The sequence below is a fragment of the Mobula hypostoma genome, chromosome 7 (genome assembly GCF_963921235.1).
Source record: "Mobula hypostoma chromosome 7, sMobHyp1.1, whole genome shotgun sequence".
NCBI lineage: Eukaryota > Metazoa > Chordata > Chondrichthyes > Myliobatiformes > Myliobatidae > Mobula > Mobula hypostoma.
The window spans coordinates 185,345,921-185,369,626 of record NC_086103.1 but is presented as its reverse complement, the minus strand read 5'-3'; the positions used below and the strand labels follow the sequence as shown (position 1 = coordinate 185,369,626).

The window sequence follows — 23,706 nt, the reverse complement described above, 5'->3', positions numbered from 1 at the left end:
AGGATGGCCAAAGATGGGAGGATAAAGTGAAGGTTAGGATATGTGTGTGTGTGTGATTGGGTGAAGGGATTTAGAATGTACATCTATTGCACACTCCAGAGCAGAAGGTGGCGGTAGTGCGCCATTAAGCTGGGTGCCAACCACCATAAAACGAAACGGAGAAGGGGAAGAAGAAGTGCCCAGACATCAACCCTGGTAAAGATAGCAGAGTTTGTCATTGAAACGTCGGTTATAATCGACACCTGCAACCAGCTGGAAGCCCGAGAAGAGTTTATTCGTCATATACACCAGGATCCTTTTTCAGTTCTGAATACTATTGGCTACTTCTACTGTTTGCACATTGGATGTTAACAGCCTTCCTATTTCAATGGGTTTTGTTGGGTTTCTTTGTTTTGTGGCTGCCTGTAAGGAGACGAATCTAAAGGTTGCATAAAGTATACATACTTTAATAATAAATGTACTTTGAACTTTGAAATATAATCAACGAATTGGCCTCCGTGCCTAACTACATTACATGCCATGCTGATGCTTCGTGCCGAGACTCATCTTCAGGACAAGAAAGGAAGCGAGAAGATGCCAGAATAAAAGGTGGGGGGGGGGGGAAGAAGGAGGCTAGCTAGAAAATGACAGATGAAGCCAGGTGGGTGAGAAAGGTAAAGGGCTGGAGAGGAGGGAATTTGGTAGGAAAGGAGAGTGTGCCATGGGAGAAAGGGCAGAGGGAGGAGCACCAGGCGGAGGTGATAGGCAGGTGAGGAGAAGAGGTAAGAGGCCAGAGTGGGGAATAGAAGAGGCGAGAGGGAGGAGGGAAAAGAAGGAAAAATCAATATTTATGCCACCACTTTGGAGGCTACCCAGACACACTATGAGGTGTTGCTTCCCCACCCTGAGAGCGGCTGCACCTGGCACAAGAGGAGGCCATGGACCAAAATGTCATTGCGGGATAGGAATTAAAATGGTTGGCCTCAAGCTAATTTCACTTCTGACCGATGAATCAGGGGTGCATCCTCCATATAAAATGGTACAGTTACAGAGAAAGTGCCGTGCCGGTAAATAATAAGGTGCAAAGCCATAACGGGGTAGATTGTGAGGTTTAGATTCTATTTTATTGTTCTAGGGAACTGTTCATTAGTCTTATTACAGTGGGATTGAAACTTTCCTTGAGCCTGGTGATGGGTGCTTTCAGGGTTTTGTATCTTCTGGTCGACAGGAGAGGGAAACTGAGAGAATGTCCGTAGCGACCAGGATCTTTAGGTACTTTACCGAGGCAGCAAGAAGCGTAGACAGATTTGCACAACTCTCTGTGCACCCCTGTGAGGTTACATTGGCTAACAACACATTCAGAAAATGTCTTTCCACTCTGCTCCTCTTTACCTGTCTTGTCTGATAGGCCAAAAGTCTCTAAGTGACCGGATCACCCTTTCCCCTCGTCGGCGCTTCACCCTCCTCGGTTCGTATCATAGATTATATCAGAATTCTCGCCTTCACAGTCTACCGGCCGGCCGCTCAGGCTCGGTATCCGTGGCAACGCGACGCACAGTGCCCAGCGGCGAATGGAATTGTGGGGGTTTAGTGGGCATTGACTACAGTTCCCGCAAAGCTCAGCGTCCACTATGTTGATCCATTATTATGATCCACTATCCACTATTATGATCCACTATTATGATCGGAACTGTGAGCAAGGTTTGCTGGGAAATGTCGTTCTTCATTCCTCCTGCAGACGGGCTTCCGGACGACCGGGCGACCGTTTTTAATATCGCGTCCCGCGCCCCCGCCTCCGTGACGTTTTAGTGGACGTGTCGGCTAGCGATTGGTGGGTTCGGCGGAGGCGCGGTTGGCCCCCCCCCTCGGCTCCCGGGACGCAGCTCGAGCGAGAAGATGGCGTCGCGGGGAACTAACAATGGCTTCCTGTCCAAAGTAAGCACCTCGTTCAGCGTCTGCCGCCTTCCTTGCGATAAGTACCTACCGGTAAAGGAGACCGTACCCGGGTGACACAGCTCCTCGCCCCAGCCACCCTCTCCCCAGTCCCTCCGACCCCGGTTCGGCCATTTGTCCGCAGGCCTGGGGCGGCCATGCATCCTTCCGCTAGTTCCAGATGGCAGGCATAATTGAAGAGAGAGGAGTGACGGAGGCTGCTCCGTCCGGAGGCGAAGTGGTTGAATTAATCGCTGCGCCTCTGGCAAAAATGGGGAGACTCGGATAGCGGCTTTTTTCACCGTCTCCGGTTATGAATGTGGCCCGCCGTGGGCTCCGACGATCTATCTTTCTGTTTGCATTACCTCAGGCTCTGCTTGGCTGTTTGCGTTGTGTTTCTTGCGCTCGTCAGTGTTTATTGCCATATGCACGAGTGCACGTATACAAAGTTGCAACAGAAAACTTGCAACAGCATCGCTAAATTTATCGTTGCTGTAGATAGTAAGAGTCATCCAGGACAGGAAGTCCATTCAGTCCATTGAGTCTGTACTGACCCTCAAGTACCCGACCACTGTATGCAAACTGTACCGGGGGTCAGGATTGAACTCAGTTCGTTACCGTGTGCATGCAAGTATTAAATGACAAACAACGTGATGCGCCGTCATGTTAAAAATTTACTAAATCAAGTTTTGCAAGTATTATAAACCAACTGGTGTTGGTTGTCTGTCATATCCGACAGCGACAGGAAATCTGTTCGGGAGAGTTTTTAAAATAGAAAAGCCGTTGCACTGGGGTCTTGGTTGCAGTAGATGACCGTGGCTTCTGTGCCTTGTCATGCCCTTCGCTCTCCATAAGGCATTACATAACTCCCTTTCTGGCTGTTGGATCTCTCTGTTGACTGCCCAGTCCACCTGAGCTGACTTCGGATGCTAGCACAGGTATGTCCCTATCACCGGGATAGGAGGCCTGCTGGCTACCCTCACCTGATTTAGCCTGCCTGATGAAGCAGTGTACCGGGGTTTGGCCATTGTCACATCTGTTGATCTCATCCGTCAATTCTGCTGGAGCTGACTTCACCTGTTAGGACAATCATTTCCCTAATAAACCAACTATTAAGTACTTAAAATGTCATTGAGTGATAGTCATATTTCTTGTATTTATTCCAACATATACTCATGCTTATGGACTGTTCCTCCCACTCCCTTCAGAGAGGAGGCTGTGTAGTATCCACACCAGGCTCAACAACAGTTACTTTCCCCAAGCAGTGATCAACACCTCCACCCATCACACCCTCCCCCCCCCACCACCACTACTTTATCATTTCCTGTCAGTGTCACCTTATGTACAAACACCTCTGTGCCTAGCGTCACTTTATGGACATACAATCAATCTGTGTATATAAACTATCTTGTGCATTTATATTTACTGTGTTTTTATATTATTGTCTTCTTTATCTGATTGTATTTTTTTATATAGTGTTGGATCATATTCTGACTGACAATTGTTTCGTTCTCCTTTACACTTGTGTACTGGAAATGACATCAAGCAATCAAATGTACACTGTTAACTCTGTAAACTTAATGCAAGCAAGGAATTTATTGTACCCTGGTGTATACAAAAGATAGCTGGGTTGTAACTCAACAATTTAGGGTCGGCCCTCAGATTTCTGAACATGATCCCTACCTCACTATTTGTCTTTTGCACAATTGATTTTTAATAGTAATTTTTTTGAATTGCACAATACTGTTACCACAAAACAACAAATTTCACACTATATGTCAGTGATAAAAAAAACCTGATTCAATATTGTTGAAGGTGCGATCATTGTTAAAATAGATACTTGCCTACTTAGCTGGACAAAAAAGACTCCTTTTAGAATGTGTTATTGGGAGTAATTAAAAGCATTTTCATAGAACACTACAGCACAATACAGACCCTTCAGCCCACAATGTTGTGCCAGCTTTTGCTTCGTGTCATTGCCAATATGGTGTCCCAATCAACATCACTCCCTGGTGCACAGCTGGAATACTGTAAACCATTTGGGTCCCTTAACCTAAAAAGCCAAAATACTTGCTATACAGGGAGAGCATCAAGATTCACCAGACTGGTTGCTGAAACAGTAGATCTGCTGTCAGAGAAGAAATGGAGAAAGGTAGTTGAAGTGCACAAAGTTCTTACAGGACTTGTTAGGGAAAGTCTGCGGAGAATGCATTCTCTGGTTAAAGAGTCTGCGATGGGGGGGTGCATTTTGGGACTAAAATGTGATTCTTTAGAAATCCCCACCCTAAAGGAGTTGCAAAGCATCGTTCATCAATTGCATTCAAAACTGAGTATAAAACTGTAAATTGTGGAAATCAGGATTTGGGGATAAGATCGACAACTGATGTTGATACAAAAGGTCAGAAAGAGGGGAAAAGAGAATATTCAGGGTGGCTGGGGTCTTTCATTATCTTGGATTTTTTTTTTACCAAGGCAGTGAGGAGTGTAGATAGAGTTCATTGGTTTATCAAACTACATAACAGCTATTTTTCATAGTTTTATTAATTGATTCTGTGTTTACATTTTTTTAGTTGGTTTTAATTATTTTGGTTGAGCTACTGGAAACCGCTTTCTTGTCTGATCCTGACAAAATCTTGCATATACTCAACACTCCCAGCACTCTCATTGAGGAGCCCTAAACTCTGAATGTTCCATCTCCCCCATATTTAAACTGTTTCACTCCATTTCAGTGTCCCTCATTTCCTGAAGCAACGTTTACACAAACAGATTGAAATGGTGCCATATCATGGTGTCTCATTGCAAACTGCTCCCTGCTGCAGATTCACTCATTACTTCTATTAGAATCATTCTAAATTCTGTTTCTACCTTCACTGCACTCTTATTAATAGCTTTTACACTTTATTCAGTATTAGTGCTTTACCTTAGTTTAGCCCAATGCACTCTGTAATGATTTGATTTGTATAAACAATACAGGTTTCCCCCGCTATCCGAAAGTAGAGAGTTCCTATGAAACCGTTCGTAAGCTGAAATGACGTGAAGCAAAGAAGCAATTACCATTAATTTATATGGGAAAAATTTTTGAGCATTTCCAGACCCAAAAAATAACCTACCAAATCATACCAAATAGCACATAAAACATAAAATAACACTAACATATAGTAAAAGCAGGAATGATATGATAAATACACAGACTATATCAAGTAGAAATAATGTATGTAAAGTGTAGTTTCACTTACCAGAATCGGCAAGTTTTAGCCAAAACCAATTTGTAGACAAAAAATCAGTATGTACACGCATGCGCACACACCTGCCATGCAAAGCTTCACAGTCATAGTAGTCTTTCTCGGGGTAAACACAAGTTTAAAACGGGCGCTGCCGCCATTTCTCAAACCTTACTTCACAGAGAAGTGAGGTCCCGGGGAAGGAGCTTGGTGGCGCTGCCTCTATAACGGCTCACTGCAAAACAAACGCTGAATGCTATTTTTGCTTTTAGTAAAAGCGAAAATCCATGTTCAGTTAATGAAAATGGATACTAATGTAGGTCTTTCGTAAAAGCCAAGTGGTGTAAGGCGATTGTTCGTGAAGCGGGGGAATAAAGTTTGGTAAATGTGACCCCAAAAAAGCCAATACTTTGGTATTTTTTGTTATTTTTATTTCAGCTCCCTTTGTCAAATGCAGTTCACCCACAAAACATTTATCACACACAGCACATAAACCAAAATATTACCCAAAATAACACAGAATGGCACAGTATTAAGTCCCTTTGGTCCATGATGCTGTGCCAACGTTTAATCTACTCTAAGATCAGTCTCTCTTTCTTCCTACGTAGCCCTCCATTTTTCTATCAGCCACGCATCTACCCAAGTCTCTTAAATGTCCCTCATGTATCTCCCTTTACCACCACCCCTGAAAGAGTATTCCATACACCCGTCACACTGTATTTTCTTTAAAACTACCTCTGACATCCTCCCCTATACTTCTCTCCTATCACCTTAACATTATGCCCCCTCACTAGTATCAATGTGAGAAATTGATTTTCATATTGATTGTCATCATCAAGGAAACAATAATAAAAACAGTTCATCATTAAATTGCATCAGAACATGGAAAACAAAGGGTTAAAATAAGGATTCAAATTCACTCAGACTTGCTCTTCACCTATCACCTTCTACCTCGCCCTCCTTTCCCTCCCCCTCATATCTTCCCCCTTCCTTACCAGTCCTGATGAAGGGTGTCAGTCCAAAACGTTGACTGTTTATTCCTCTCCATAGATATGGCCTGACCTGCTGAGTTCCTCTGGCATTTTGTGTGTTTTGCTCTCAAATGTGCACTGTATCCATGTAAGCGGAACAAGTGCTACACATGCCCTTACACTTCCTCCCTTACCACCATTCAGGGCCCCAAACAGTCCTTCCAGGTGAGGCAACACTTCACCTGTGAGTCGACTGGGGTGATATACTGCGTCCGGTGCTCCCGATGTGGCCTTTTATATATTGGCAAGACCCGACGGCAGACTGGGAGACTGCTTTGCTGAACACCTACGTTCTGTCCGCCAGAGAAAGCAGGATCTCCCAGTGGCCACACATTTTAATTCCACATCCCATTCCCATTCTGACATGTCTATCCACGGCCTCCTCTACTGTAAAGATGAAGCCACACTCAGGTTGGAGGAACAACACCTTATATTCCGTCTGGGTAGCCTCCAACCTGATGGCATGAACATTGACTTCTCTAACTTCCGCTAATGCCCCACCTCCCCCTCGTACCCCATCTGTTACTTATTTTTATACACACATTCTTTCTCTCACCCTCCTTTTTCTCCCTCTGTCCCTCTGAATATACCCCTTGCCCATCCTCTGGGTTCCCCCCCTTGTCTTTCTTCCCGGACCTCCTGTCCCATGATCCTCTTGTATCCCTTTTGCCTATCACCTGTCCAGCTCTCGGCTCCATCCCTCCCCCTCCTGTCTTCTTCTATCATTTTGGATCTCCCCCTCCCCCTCCAACTTTCAAATCCCTTACTCACTCTTCCTTCAGTTAGTCCTGACAAAGGGTCTCGGCCTGAAACGTCGACTGCACCTCTTCCTAGAGATGCTGCCTGGCCTGCTGCGTTCACCAGCAACTTTTATGTGTGTTGCTTGAATTTCCAGCATCTGCAGAATTCCTGTTGTTTACTGTTTAACACTGGTTGCTTGACTGTCTCCTATGCTGGATAAAACAAACCTATTTATTCCTGGCATTCTTTCCAATGTCAGCTCCTTGGGGCCCAAAACTACTCAAGATATTTTAAATGTGGTTTGACAAACCAATGCCTTATAAAGCCTCAGCATTACATCCTTGGTCTTATATTCTAGACCTCTCGAAATGAATGCTGACATTGCATTTGCCTTCCTCACCACTGACTGATAGAACATAGAATAGTACAGCACAGTACAGGCCCTTCAGCCCACAATGTTGTGCTGACCCTCAAACCCTGTCTCCCATATACCCCCCCCACCTTAAATTCCTCCATATACCTGTCTAGTAGTCTCTTAAACTTCACTAGTGTATCTGCCTCCACCGCTGACTCAGGCAGTGCATTCCATGCACCAACCACTCTCTGAGTAAAAAACCTTCCTCTAATATCCCCCTTGAACTTCCCACCCCTTATCTTAAAGCCATGTCCTCTTGTATTGAGCAGTGGTGCCCTGGGGAAGAGGTGCTGGCTGTCCACTCTATTCCTCTTATTATCTTGTACACCTCTATCATGTCTCCTCTCATCCTCCTTCTCTCCAAAAAGTAAAGCCCTAGCTCCCTTAATCTCTGATCATAATGCATACTCTCTAAACTAGGCAGCATCCTGGTAAATCTCCTCTGTACCCTTTCCAATGCTTCCACATCCTTCCTATAGTGAGGCGACCAGAACTGGACATAGTACTCCAAGTATGGCCTAACCAGAGTTTTATAGAGCTGCATCATTACATCGCACTCTTAAACTCTATCCCTTGACTTATGAAAGCTAACACCCCATAAGCTTTCTTAACTACCCTACCTACCAGTGAGGCAACTTTCAGGGATCTGTGGACATGTACCCCCAGATTCCTCTGCTCCTCCACACTACCAAATATCCTGCCATTTACTTTGTACTCTGCCTTGGAGTTTCTCCTTCCAAAGTGTACCACCTCACACTTCTCTGGGTTGAACTCCATCTGCCACTTCTCAGCCCACTTCCGCATCCTATCAATGTCTCTCTGCAATCTTCGACAATCCTCTACACTATCTACAACACCACCAACCTTTGTGTTGTCTGCAAACTTGCCAATTCACCCTTCTACCCCCACATCCAGGTTGTTAATAAAAATCACGAAAAGTAGAGGTCCCAGAACAGACCCTTGTGGGACACCACTAGTCACAACCCTCCAATCCGAATGTACTCCCTCCACCACGACCCTCTGCCTTCTGCAGGCAAGCCAATTCTGAATCCACCTGGCGAAACTTCCCTGGATCCCATGCCTTCTGACTTTCTGAATAAGCCTACCATGTGGAACCTTGTCAAATGCCTTACTAAAATCCATATAGATCACATCCACTGCACTACCCTCATCTATATGCCTGGTCACCTCCTCAAAGAACTCTATCAGACTTGTTAGACACGATCTGCCCTTCACAAAACCATGCTGACTGCCCCTGATCAGACCATGATTCTCTAAATGCCCATAGATCCTATCTCTAAGGATCTTTTCCAGAAGCTTTCCCACCACAGATGTAAGGCTCACTGGTCTATAATTACCCGGACTATCCCTACTACCTTTTTTGAACATGGGGACAACATTTGCCTCCCTCCAATCCTCCGGTACCATTCCCGTGGACAACGAGGCCATAAAGATCCTAGCCAGAGGCTCAGCAATCTCTTCCCTCACCTCATGGAGCAGCCTGGGGAATATTCCGTCAGGCCCCGGGGACTTATCTGTCCTAATGTATTTTAACAACTCCAACACCTCCTCTCCCTTAACATCAACATGCTCCAGAACATCAACCTCACTCATATTGTCCTCACCGTCATCAAGTTCCCTCTCATTGGTGAATACCGAAGAGAAGTATTCATTGAGGACCTTGCTCATTTCCACAGCCTCCAGGCACGTCTTCCCACCTTTATCTCTAATCGGTCCTACCTTCACTCCTGTCATCCTTTTGTTCTTCACATAATTGAAGAATGCCTTGGGGTTTTCCTTTACCCTACTCGCCAAGGTCTTCTCATGCCCCCTTCTTGTTCTTCTCAGCCCCTTCTCAAGCTCCTTTCTTGCTACCCTATATTCCTCAATCGACCCATCTGATCCTTCCTTCCGAAACCTCATGTATGCTGACTTCTTCCACCTCACTTGTCACCCATGGTTCCTTCACCCTACCATTCTTTATCTTCCTCACCCGGACGAATTTATCCCTAACATCCTGCAAGAGATCTCTAAACATCGACCACATGTCTATAGTACATTTCCCTGCAAAAACATCATCCCAGTTCACACTCGCAAGTTCTAGCCTTATAGCCTCATAATTTGCCCTTCCCCAATTAAAAATTTTCCTGTCCTCTCTGATTTTATCCTTTTCCATGATAATGCTGAAGGCCAGGGAGTGGTGGTCACTGTCCCCCAGATGCTCACCCACTGAGAGATCTGTGACCTGACCCGGTTCGTTACCTAATACTAGATCTAGTATGGCATTCCCCCTGGTCGGCCTGTTCACATACTGTGACAGGAATCTGTCATGGACACACTTAACAAACTCTGCCTCGTCTAAACTCCTGGACCTATTCAGGTGCCACTCAATATTAGGGAAGTTAAAGTCACCCATGATAACAACCCTGTTATTTTTGCACCTTCCTAAAATCTGCCTCCCAATCTGTTCCTCTGTATCTCTGCTGCTACCAGGGGGCCCCTAGAATACTCCCAATAGAGTAACTGCTCCCTTCCTGTTCCTGACTCAGCCTGCAAGTTAACCTTTAGGGAATTCTGCACAAAGACTCACAAGTCCCTTTGCACCTCTGAATTTTGAATTTTCAAAATTTACAAACCTATAGGTTTTTGAGAGCCCTACTGTTTTAGGAGGAAATCATGTACAACCAGTGTCTGCTGAAAAATGTCTCTTTGAGATAGATGGTGTATCTGAACAGCTTTCCTGTTTTGCTGTGTTTGGCTGTTGATCCTATGGTACTGTGGTTTGTTTTTACTCATGGCCAGCTTTTAAGCACCAGTATCTCTCAGCTGCTGACTGATAACTTACTGCAATCCCTAAAGCTTGGATACATTGAGAAGCATGGCTGATAGATATCACTACATCTGCATTCAGGTTCACCATGCCGTAGAACTGTGAAGATTTTATCACTGAATACATTCAAAGCTGCAATAAACAGATTTCTGGATGTGTCTAGTTTACAAGATTCAAGATTGTTTAATGTCATTTCCAGTACACAAGTGTAAAGAAGAACAAAATAATTGTAACTCCAGATCCGATGCAGCACAAAAAAAACACAATAAATATAAATACATAAAGCAGCTTATATACATTTATTGTATGTCCATAAGTCAGGGTAGGCACAGGAGTGTCTGTACATAAGGTGAATGATGTGGGGATCCATCATGATGTTACTGGGCCTTTTCCAGCACCTTTCTGTATAGATGTCCTTGATGGCAGGTAGGCTGGTGCCAGTTGTTTTGCAAAGTGGAGTTGAGGCTATAATCATATCAGGCACGATCTTACAGGATTATGGTACAAATGTGAGAGACTTTGGCTTGTAAACTTATTTCCCATGTCCTTAAATTGTTTTGTGCAGATGCATGTAAGAGCAGAATAGCTTTTTACTAAAGCAATTTTCAAAGTAACACATTTAGGATGTGGGATAGATGTAGTTAAAGTTTTTGATCAAACGTTTAAGCATAAATGATTTTCACTGAGCCTACTCACTTTGGAATTATTTGAAGCTTCAAGGAATTGACTGAGTGGTTGACTAGTTGACTAATTATCTTTCATTGCCATAGTAAGGTGTGGTGTTCCCTGTTGAAAATGGTGGATGGAGTCAAGAAAAACCTTTAAAATGCAAATTAATATTTCTTGAAAAACATTAAGGACTGAACTTGTGAATGGAGAACTTCTTTCTGAAATGCTGCTACCCTGAATGAGTGAATGTGAGATTAGCAGCTGGTTCCCCAACTCCAGTCTAGAATTTAGGGGCCAGATGTGGCCAGTATTTTAGGAGGAATTTGAATCTTTGACCACAGAATTGTGTGGATGCTCAGTCGTTGAGTATCTTCCAGTTACTAGATTTTTTTTGGGCCCTATGGGAATCAAAGGGATGGGAGAGGCAATCTTTTTTTTTTAAAGAATGGAGGGTGCCTGGAATGTGCTGCCTGGGGTGGTGGTACAGGCAGATACATTCAGGACTTTTAAAAGGCGTTTCATAGGCACATGAATGTGAGGAAAGTGGAAGGAGATGGACATTGTATAGGTAGAGGAGATGCCATTTGATTACTAATTTAATTGGTTCAGCACAGTATGGTGTGCCAAAGGGCCTGTTGCTGTGCTCTACTGTTCTGTGAGGGTCATGGGGATGGAACAGTGAATTGAAGTTAAGTGATTGTCTGTGGTCTTGTAGAATGGCCCAGTAGCTACAGGGGCATCTTTATGTGTTCCTAATGTTTCCTGATTTTGTTCCCCCAGTGGAAGATTGATGACAAACCTATTAAGATTGACAAGTGGGATGGTGCGGCTGTGAAAAATGCCCTGGATGACGCTGCCAAAAAGGTAAGTGTTGTGCGTGTGGATTTCTTGCAGTTTGTCTGGAACTCACTTAACCGACATTGTACCAATAGAAGTCATGTTTTTAGTGCCTACAATCTGTATATTTTGTCCGATCAGTACATTACTTGTTGTTCTAAGTAGTTAAACACAACTCATAACCACACTGATTAGAAGAGAAAGCTTGCATGTAAGCTACTCATTGCATTTAGAAAGGCATCTCATTAGACCATGAATGTTAAACATGTCTGAAACATTAACTTGAGATTCATCTACAAATACATCCCGAGGACCCTCCGTTGGTTGGGAGCGACCATGGATGTTCTGTCCTAGCTGTCTACGTGATACACAAGGCCAGGGCAGTACCATATTCGCAGTAAATACAAAGAAACATATTGGAATCAATGAAAGACTGAGCAAGCTGTTGCCCATGCAGCAAGCTCCCCCTCTGCACGCAGTTGTTGAATCAAGAGGAATAGCAGAGACCAGTCTGGCATAGCAGCATCCCAGGAGTTGCCAGTCAATGTTGAACACAAGGTAGGGCTGCCTTAGGAGCTCCAGCTCCAGATTTTTCCTCAGGGTGTACACCTGAAGCCTTCCCCATGAGTTGGTATAGCTGCAGAGGCAGCAAAGGTTTGAAATCCGAGTTTTCCTTCTTGATGATCTGCCAACCATGGCTGACGTGCCCCATTTTTCCAAAGCGACTGGTTTTAAGGTGCCAGTAACTCACCTTTGCCCCTTCTCCTGTTGGTAGAAACAGTTCTGCTGGATTTAGTAGCTAAGCCATACAGGAGCTGGATTTGGTTGTCAGAGGCTATTTGAGACACACACCACTGGGAACATTAATAGGTAGTGGGAGCTTATCCCCATTACCACCCATGACTATGACAACCTTCAGGAACCAAATGCATCCTGTCTTTGAGTGTTAGATTTGTTTCTTTAATAATTTCATTTACTTGTATATAATTCACACATTTTGTTCATATTTTTGTCTTAGGTTCTTCTGGAAAAGTACGGATATGAGGAGAATTATGGTCTCATAGATGGTCGGCTTCTCATATGCACAATCTCCTGCCTCTTTGCAATAGTTGCCCTGATCTGGGACTATTTGCACCCTTTTCCAGAGTCAAAGAATGTACTTGCAGGCTGTGTTCTTTCATATCCTTTGTTTGGAAGTAATCTACCACTTATAGTACTGAGGGAATGCCAGGATTTTCGGATGTGACTAAAGTACTTATTGGATGCACCTTCTAAAGTGCTTGTTAAAGTGCAGTCACTGATGTAATGTAGTTAGGTATGGCACGGGTAGCTGTGGAGGCCAGGTCATCGGGGATGTATCAAAGTATGTATACTTTATTCGACCTTGAGCTTCGTCACTTTACAGGCAGCCACAAAACTACGAACCCCAATAGAATCCATTAAAACAAAAGAACGTCAAACACCCAATGTGCAGGAAAAAAAATGAATCATGCAGACAAAAGTAAGCAAATAACATTCAGGACTGAAGGTCACGAAAGTGAGTCAGTAATCACTGCAGCTGATTCAGAAGGTTGGTAGCTGCAGGCCACAGTCTCAGTTCAGTGCAGAGACGAATAAACATTGCAGAGCAGCAAGATGAACTGAGCTGTTCCTTGCTCTCAAACCATGACCTGGGCCCTGCTGCTTTGATTTGGCCCAAACCCAATTTGGCTTGGCACTTTAAATCAATCATACTGTGGGCCTTTCCCCACTCTCAGCCAGATCAAAGTTGATCAATGGTTACAGGTGAAGCCAGGAGAATGGACCATAATCATGAAGTTCAACCATTTTGAGAAGGGAGAGAGAATGTAAATAGGAGCATACATACACTCAGTGGTCACTTAATTAGGTACAGGAGTGGAACTCAGTGTGATTTTTTGTTCCTGTAGCCCATCTACTTCAAGGTTTGACATGTGCGTTCAGAGATGCTCTTCAGCACTCCACTGCTATAATGTGTGGTTATTTGAGTTACTGTTGCCTTCTTGTCAGCTCGAACCAGTCTGTCCATTTTCCTTTGACCTCTCATTAATAAGGCATTTTCGCCCACAGAACTGCTGCTCACTGGATGTTTTTCATTTTTCACACTATTCTCTGTAAGCTGTTGTGCTCAAAAATCTTAGGAGAGCATCAGTTTCTGAGATACTCAACCACCCCATCCAGCACCAGCTTTCGTTTCACGGTCAGTCAATTAGTTCACGTTTTTTCCCCATTCTGATGTTTGGTCTGAACAGTAACTGAACCTTTTGACCATGAATTCTTGCTTTTATGCACTGAGTTGCTGCTGCATGATTGACTGATTGGATACTTTCATAACAAGCAGGTGTGCCTCAGAAAGTCTCCACTGAGTCTTATTGTTATTACTCCAGTTATTACTGTTTTTCAGTAATGTGGTTGATTTGATTTTGGCTTCATTTCCAATCTCCTTTTTAATAATCCTCGATTCCCTTACAGAACAAACATACCTATTTTGGCTTTGAATGTTCTCAATTATTCAGCCTCCACACCTTACTGATGTTGAGAATTCCAAAGATTCACAATTTTTAAAAAACAATTCTTCCTTATGTTTGCTTTAAATAGACAATCCCTAATTTATATACAGTACCCAGAAGTTTTTGATTTTCTCTGTGAAGGTTAAGCATTTTTTGTGCATCATTTTTATCAACTCCCCCCCCCGCCCAATCATTGCTTTTTGATTGCTAATTTATTTTAATAATGATCACTAGTTTTCAGCAAACTCCCAGTTTTGAATTATCATTTAGTGTTATCCCCTTTAATAAGGCAGGTGGCTTTTTGGACTTCCTTGCAAAGAGCTTAGAGTTTCAAATAGGCAAGTGTTGTTGCAATTGTATGCAGTGTAGGTGAGGCCTCACCCCTAGAATACTGCTTGCAGTTTTTGTCCCCTGTACTTAGAAAGATTAGTATCATTAGAGGGAGATTCACCAGGGTAATTGCTGGGATGACAGGGTTGGCCTGCCGAAAGAGTCAGTGTCAGAATCAGGTTTAATATCACTGGCAAATGTCTTGAAATTTGTTGTTTTGCAGCAGCAGTACATTACAATACACAACAGTAAAAACTTGTAGATTACTATAGGAAGTATGTATAAAACAAATTAAATAAGTAATGCGAATGAGAGGGTAAACATCCTGAAGTGTTCATCAAATACTGAGGTAGACTAAGGAGCTTGGCAGCTCGCTGCAGGGCTTTCTGACAGGCAGGTGGAAAAAGTAGTACAGAAACAGCTAGCAGAGGACCTGGCCAGAATCAAGCAGAGCCAACTACCTGGAAAGTATGGTGCTACCAGTTCACACTGTTTCAGAGTGATGTGGCCTCTGAAAATGTGTAAGATTCCCTCATCAACAGCCAGCAGGATGGATGGGATAGCCAACTCGCACATCAGGAAATGGCTGGGGCAGCCTTGGTACTTCTCAGACACTGGCCTCTTTGGGAAAAACTTGTTGCAGCTGCCACTGAGATCCACCAGCCTGGGGTACAAGCAGGAGAAAACCCAATGGGTCATTGAGCTGAGGGAGTCCACCGATCCGCTGGTGAGGAGTGCCAATGCCTCAGTCCGTACCAGCAGTAAATGGAGAGCTCAAGCTAATTAGACCAGGCCATCAGCAGCCTGCAGCACCAAGAGGTTGTTGGCAGCGTCCAGGGTGGACATGTAGGACTTGGCTGGGGGAAGGCAGCTCGTTTCTGGTCAAAGGCCTCAAAGAAGAGAGAGAGAGAAGCCATGGTACTGGAGGAGATACCAATGGCAGCAGGAGCGTTACAGGGTAATGGCAGTGGCACAGGGCCGCCAGGAGAAATGGTCAACATGGGAGGGCACCATCATCAGGTTATTCAGCTGGTCTGACCTGTGGAAGGTCTTTCAAGCCAAACTTGTCTTCCTCATCACTGCAACCTATGATACCTTACCCTGCCCCCAAAATCTTCACCAGGAGTTCATCAGTGAGGATAACAGCCCCCCTGTGTAATACCACCAATGCCAACCAACGGCACATCCTGGCAGTGTGCAAGACAGCCTGTCCCAGTGGCGCTAAAGCTCCTACAGAAGCTGACTGAGATCTAGTGGGATGTGAGAAACAGCCTTTCCCTGCAGGATGACAACTCATCCCATTTGTAAAGGCTGGTAAGAGCACTGAATGCACCTGCCCAAGATCTCCTTCAGGACTTCTCTCCACGTGCAAGGAGTGGAACCTATGGGCCTATCTCGACAGACAATTACAGTTCCCCACCGAAATCATCACCACATCTTCCCACCCAGACTGTGGTCTGCCGGGACAGTCCTCCTAATTGAGTTAACCATCCCATGGGGGGACGGAATGGAGGCTGCCCACAACCGGAAGAAGCTGAAGTACCCAGACCTGGCAGCTGAGTGTAAGGAAGCTAGCTGGAAGACCGTCATCTACCCTGTGCAGGTAGTATTCTGGGGCTTCGGCGCATCGACAACAAGGTTGCTCCATGATACAACAGTGACTGGAGCGCCACCAGAGAGCTGGCTGAAGAGGCAGAGAGAAAAAATCTCTTTCACTGTGGCTGAGGAGGAAGGACGGACATTGGTGGACCGACTAACCCTATTGAAAGCTGCAGGGGGTGGCAGGGAGACCCCACTGCTCCGCCACCAGCAGATGTACCAGGGCTAAGGGAACGAAACATCAATGAATGGTGGTCCCTGGCTGATGACTGTGCATCTGAGCTAAGGATACAGTTGGAGGTGTGGCAGGTAGCAATGCCAAGCAGGAAACATCTTCCTGTAAATCTCATTGGGCCTGTATTTCTTGAATTACTTCCAATGTGTACTGATTCAAACGTAAGAAGGCTTGACAACGTAATGTTGGGTTGTTTTCATTAGCAGGAGGGTCAAAAGCAAAGTGTGGGTCATTTACAATTAATGTACAGAGACATTTCTTCTATCAAAGAGTTGAGAATCTCTGGAATGCTATGCCCCATTTGGGTGATAGAAGCTGGATCATTAGGATTTATTCTGGACGTGGATTAATATTTGATGACGGAGGAATATAGAGAGATGGCACGGAGGAGAAGCTGAGGCTACTGTAGATCAGCCATGGTCATATGGGGTACATTTGAAGGGTCTGATGGTATGCCCTTACTCCTATTTCTGTATGTTCTTGATGACAGAAAAAAGAATACTCACTAGTCATAAACGAGATTCTGCAGATATTAGAAGTGCAAAGCAACACACACAAAATTCTGGAGGAATTTAGTAGGCCAGACAGCATATATGGAAATTAATTAACAGTTGACATTTTGGGCCGAGACCCTTCATCAGGACACCTATTGAAGGGTCTTGGCCTGAAACATCGACTGTTCACCCCTCTCCATACATGCTGCCTGACCTGAGCTCCTCCAGCATTTTGTGTGTGATACTCACTAGCCAACCACTTTTATATTGCATTGTAATTATTTTCTTGTTTTTTTTCCAAGATTTGTGAATCTGAATTAGCCTCTACTGGAGTTTATTAATTCAATTGTGGTATTTTAATACACAAAGCTTCATTCTCCATGGAATTTGCACTCTTATGGAACTGCATTCTTTGCAAAAGACTCCTTTGCTGTTACCGGCCAAAGTTTCCGTCATTGAGTCATACAGCACAGAAACAGGCCTTTCAGCCCATCTAATCCATGCCAAACTATTAATCTGCCTAGTCCCATTGACCCGTACCCGGACCATACACCTATCCATGTACCTATCCAAATTTCTCATGAATGTTGAAATTGAACCCTCATCACCACTTCTGCTGCCAGCTTGTTCTGCACTCTCACCCCCTCTGAGTGAAGAAGTTCCACTCATATTACCCTTAAACATTTCACCTTTCACCCTTAGCCCATAACTTCCAGCTCAGTGGAATAAGCCTGCTTGCATTTACCCTCTCTCTTCCCCTCAATTTTGTATACCTCTATCAAATCTCCCCTCAATCTCCTATGTTTTCTGAATAACTGAGGTCCTTAAGTTCTAGAAACATCCTTCAGAGTGGAGGTTGGGTTGTTTAAAAACCTGGTATTAGTTGGAAGTCTAGAAAGTATTGATCGAGTTTGCCTCTTTGCTGAGCTTTCTGGATGGATTAGTTGGGTTAAATGAACAAGTAGTAGTATTGGACCTGCAAGGATCATGAATAATTAGAACAATCAAAATGACAAAGGGAAAGGTGTAGAATAAATGATGATGTGTGTGCATTCTGGAGGTTTCTTTAACATTGCTGTACCTATTTTGTTATGATGGGGATTCTCACTTTTTATACTTCCTACAAAGAAAGAAGCATATTTTTAATTGCAATACAGAAAGACCCTGCTGGTTTGGATCCTGGTGACACCTGGCAGCTGTCATCATCTCTGCGGAGGTATTGAATTTTAATCTCTCTCTAAACCATGCATTGCTCATTTTACTTGGTTATTTTCGTTTAAGAACATTGTCAAACAGTACATAAACAAGCCCTTCTCCAACACAGAACACCACAGTACAGAAACAGGCTGTTCACATTTCAAAGTAAAATTCAATGTAAATTTATTGTCAAAGAACATATATGTCATCATGTAAAATCCTGAGGTTTGATTTCTTTCGGGCATTCAGAGTAAATACAAAGAAACACAATAGAATCAATGAAAGATTGCACATAACCAGACTGACCAATAACCAATGTGCACAAGCCAACAAACTGCAAATACATATGCAGTGGCATGCAAAAGTTTGGGCACCCCTGGTCAAAATTTCTGTTACTGTGAATAGTTAAGTGAGTAGAAGATGAACTGATCTCCAAAAGTCATAAAATTAAAGATGAAACATTCTTTTCAACATTTTAAGCAAGATTAGTGTATTATTTTTGTTTTGCACAATTTTAGAGTGGGGGGAAAAAAGGAAAGGAGCACTATGCAAAAGTTTGGGTACCCCAAGAGATTTGAGCTCTCAGATAACGTTTACCAAGGTCTCAGACCTTAATTAGCTTGTTAGGGCTATGGCTTGTTCACAATCATTTTTAGGAAAGGCCAGGTGATGCAAATTTCAAAGCTTTATAAATACCCTGACTCCTCAAACCTTGTCCCAACAATCAGCAGCCATGGACTCCTCTAAGCAGCTGCCTAGCACTCTGAAAATTAAAATAAATGATGCCCACAAAGCAGGGGAAGACTATAAGAAGATAGCAAAGCGTTTTCAGGTAGCCATTTCCTCAGTTGGTAATGTAATTAAGAAATGACAGTTAACAGGAATGGTGGAGGTCGAGTTGAGGTCTGGAAGACCAAGAAAACTTTCCAAGAGAACTGCTCGTAGGATTGCTAGAAAGGCAAATCAAAACCCCCGTTTGACTGCAAAAGACCTTCAGGAAGATTTAGCAGACTCTGGAGTGGTGGTGCATTGTTCTACTGTGTAGCGACACCAGCACAAATATGACCTTCATGGAAGAGTCATCAGAAGAAAACCTTTCCTTCGTCCTCACCACAAAATTCAGTGTCAGAAGTTTGCAAAGGAACATCTAAACAAACCTGATGCATTTTGGAAACAAGTCCTGTGGACTGATGGAAGTTAAAATAGAACTTTTTGGCCAGAATGTGCAAAGGTATGTTTGGAGAAAAAAGGGTGCAGAATTTCATGAAAAGAACACCTCTCCAACTGTTAAGTACGGGGGTGGATCGATCATGCTTTGGGCTTGTGTTGCAGCCAGTGGCACGGGGAACATTTCACTGGTAGAGGGAAGAATGAATTCAATTAAATACCATCAAATTCTGGAAGCAAACATCACACCGTCTGTAAAAATGCTGAAGATGAAAAGAGAATGGCTTCTATACAGGATAATGATAAGCACAGCTCAAAATCCACAATGGACTACCTCAAGAGGTGCAAGCTGAAGGTTTTGCCATGGCCCTCACAGGCCTCCGACCTAAACATCGAAAATCTGTGGATAGGCCTCAAAAGAGCAGTGCATGCAAGACGGCCCAAGAATCTCACAGAACTAGAAGCCTTTTGCAAGGAAGAATGGGCGAAAATCCCCCAAACAAGAATTGAAAGACTCTTAGCTGGCTACAGAAAGTGTTTACAAGCTGTGATACCTGCCAAAGGGGGTGTTACTAAGTACTGACCATGCACAGTGCCCAAACTTGCTTTGGGGCCCCTTTTCCTTTTTTGTTATTTTGAAACTGTAAAAGATGGAAATAAAAAAGTAATCTTGCTTAAAATATAAAAGAAATGTGTCATCTTGCAACGAGACCTGGGTGTCATTATACACCAGTCATTGAAAGTGGGCATGCAGGTACACTTTATAGCGAGAGGATTCGAGTACAGGAGCAGGGAGGTACTACTGCAGTTGTACAAGGCCTTGGTGAGACCACACCTGGAGTATTGTGTGCAGTTTTGGTCCCCTAATCTGAGGAAAGACATCCTTGCCATAGAGGGAGTACAAAGAAGGTTCACCAGATTGATTCCTGGGATGGCAGGACTTTCATATGAAGAAAGACTGGATGAACTGGGCTTGTACTCATTGGAATTTAGAAGATTGAGAGGGGATCTGATTGAAACGTATAAGATCCTAAAGGGATTGGACAGGCTAGATGCAGGAAGATTGTTCCCGATGTTGGGGAAGTCCAGAACGAGGGGTTTGAGGATAAAGGGGAAGCCTTTTAGGACCGAGATGAGGAAAAACTTCTTCACACAGAGAGTGGTGAATCTGTGGAATTCTCTGCCACAGGAAACAGTTGAGGCCAGTTCATTGGCTATATTTAAGAGGGAGTTAGATATGGCCCTTGTGGCTACGGGGATCAGGGGGTATGGAGGGAAGGCTGTTGCAGGGTTCTGAGTTGGATGATCAGCCATGATCATAATAAATGGCGGTGCAGGCTCGAAGGGCCGAATGGCCTACTGCACCTATTTTCTATGTTTCTATCTTTAACTTTATGCCTTTTAGAAATCAGGTCATCTTTTACTCACTTAGCTATTCACAGTAACAGAAGTTTTGACCAGGGGTGCCCAAACTTTTGCATGCCACTGTACATAATAATTATGAATTAGGAATAAATTTTGAGAACATGAGATGAAAATTCCTTGAAAGTGAGTCTTTAGATTGTGAGAACAGTTCAGTGTTGGAGTGAGTGAAATTATCCCCTCTGAAACAAGAACCTGATGCTTAAGTGGTGCTGTGCCAACATGATGATGCCACAATTTTGTGTCGATATTTTAACCTACTCTAAGATCAATGTAACCCTTCCCTCCTTTGTAACCTTCCATTTTTCTTTCATCCATGAGCCAATTTAGGAGTCTCTTAAATGTTCCTAATGTGCCTCTCCCACTGCCCTTGACTCTGCGTTCCATACCCCCACTACTTTTTTTTAAAGAACTACCCTCTGACTTGCCCCCTATAATCTCCTCTAATCAATTTAAAATTGTGTCCCCTTGCATTAGCCATTTCCACCCTGGGCAAAAGTCTCTGCCTGTCCACTCATTGTTTGCCACTTTTCATCTTGTACACCTCTATCAAGTCACCTCTCATCCTCCTTGGCTCCAAAGAGAAAAATCCTAGCTTGCTCAACATTAGAGAGTGTTAAATAGGCAAATGGATGCAAGGAAAATGGAGAGACATGGACATTGTGTAGGCAGAAGTGATTAGTTTAGTTGGCCATTTGATTACTAATTTAATTGGTTCAGCACAACATTGTGGGCCAAAGAGCCTGTTGCTGTGCTGTTCTACGTAATAATAAGTGCAGATTAATTCATGTATGCAACTGAATTAACGTGTCTTTTACATCGGCCAAACCCCTTACAACCACCCATCCTTATAAGAACACCGAATTAGCTGAAACTCACCTCCCTGAAGTAAATCTAAGTCATCTTTTTGGATAGGGTAGCTGGGTTAAATAAAGAAGTGAAAGTACTGGGTCCATTCATGCAATTTAACCTGTGATGGTTAGCTGCAGCCCAGTGACTTTGTAGCCTCTGTTAATTCATGCAGAGAGAAGGCAATTTGTAAGCTCATTTGGAATCATTTATCCTATCCCCATAAGACCCTGGAATAGTGTTGTATTCTGATGTTTTTAAGCCTAGGTTCAGAAAGAGGCTTAAAACCTGTTGCTTCACAATGATTTTATTAAGCGCTAGTAGAACAAAGAAATTTGGAAATGGTCGGAGTCTGGTGGAAGGAAAAGAGAATAAAGCTGGTGTGCTTGTGGATTCAGCTCTCCACAGATAAGAAACATTTTACTGTATTCAAATTTGTAGATAACAGTTAACCAGATAGCTCCTATACCAAAGAACTTTCCAGAATCGTGCAGAATTGTAACCACGAGGGGACACATTGAACAATTGTATATACAGCCAGTTACTTTAAATAGTTACGGTTATATAGGTAGTTACATAAAGTACAGGCAGATAATTAATTGTTAAACTGCTCAGGTAACAATTATAAAGTCTGACTCTAATCCAACAGCACTGACTTTCTGATGATGATCTCCAGGTTTGATGACCAGTACACATTAAAGATGACATTCATTGATGGCCGAACCAACCAGGAGCGGGAGAGGGAATTTACCAAGTCCCTTGAGTACTTCTTCGATGAATCTGGAACCTTGGTAATGGATATGTTTGAGCCCGAAGTGTCGAAGCTACATGATTCATTAGGGAAGAAGAAGAAGATGAAATAAGAGTCTGTGTGTTTTGCATTCTGTTGTATTGCTGGCATTGTGCTTAAGAAAAGGAGGAAAAAAAAAACATTTACTAATTTTGTTGTGATTGTGCCCTGTTCACTGCTGGCTGCTTCCACAGGCTTGCTTGTATTTCCCAAATACATTCAGCAGCAGCAGATGTTTGTACAAGACCTTGTATAATGGCCGAGGGCAGTTTGAGGGAGGGTTAAATACAGCACCGAGATTACAAATGGTCGCTGCTGGATTCTGATGTCTTTAATCCAAGGTTCTTTCACAAGTCAGCAAAGAGGCACACAACTTATTGTGCTAATTGAAAGAAATTTGGAAATGGTCAATGACAAGTCTAGTAAGGGAAGGGAGAAAAGAAGCAAAGATGGATCTTTTTTCATACCCATAGCTAAGAAACATTCCAATTAAATTTGTAGATAAGAGTTAACCAATCGGATAGCCCCTATTCAAATAATGTGATACCAAGAAGTTTCCAGAATCATACAAGAGTAATCACAACAGGACAATTGCATATATGTACATACTGTGGCCATTAGGAAGTGTACTAAACAGTTACATGTGTACAAGTAGTTATAAAAGTACAAGCAGGCATACATTCAAAATCAATATACATTTATTATCAAAGTATATATGTAGTATACAACTCTGAGATTCGTCTTTCCACAGACAGCCACAAGACAAAGAAACAGCATGGAACAGTTCAAAGAAAAACATCAATCCTTCCACCCTACCACCATTATTTATTTCCATAGATGCTGACTTCCTCCAGCATCTTGTGTTTTATACTAGATGGTGAAGTGAGATGTAATTCTGAGGTTGTGATTGATAATGAATGAGCTGATCACCTTTTTAAAGGAAAAAAATAATTCTCTGCCTGTGCAGCACCTTGTCGATGTGTTGTTCCTTCAGTTCTGCACTTCCAAAATTGTGCTGCTTCCAGAGTTAGACCATTAAACGCAGGAGCAGATTTAGGCCATTTGACCCATCATGTCTTCTCCACCATCCCACCATGGCTGATTTATTATTCCTCCCAAACCCATTCCCTCCACTTTAAATATATCCAATGACTTGGCCTCCACAGCTGGCTGTGGCAATGAATTCCACAGATTCACCACCCCTCTAGGTAAAGAAATTCCTCCTCATCTCTGTTTTGACTGGGTGTCTCTTTATTCTGAGGCTATGCCCTTTGGTCTTAGACTCTCTCAACCCCCCCCCCCCCGCATAGGAAATACTATCTGCATGTCCACAGTATCTAGGCCCTTCAATATTCCAATAGGTTTCAATGAGATTCCCCCTCATTTTTAACTCCAGCAAGTACAGGCCCAGAGCCATCAAATGCTCCTCATAATGTTAAA

At 43.3% G+C, this 23,706-nt stretch overlaps 1 protein-coding gene across 1 annotated transcript; it reads left to right on the top strand.

The window, feature by feature from the left end:
- The first annotated feature begins 1,769 nt into the window (after positions 1-1,769).
- spcs2 (signal peptidase complex subunit 2) lies at positions 1,770-23,706 on the top strand. The gene is made up of 5 exons (XM_063054742.1): positions 1,770-1,914; positions 11,599-11,682; positions 12,674-12,834; positions 17,923-18,057; positions 22,153-23,706. Exons 1-5 carry the CDS (start codon positions 1,876-1,878, stop codon positions 22,337-22,339), a joined length of 606 nt encoding a protein of 201 aa, XP_062910812.1. The 5' UTR covers positions 1,770-1,875; the 3' UTR covers positions 22,340-23,706.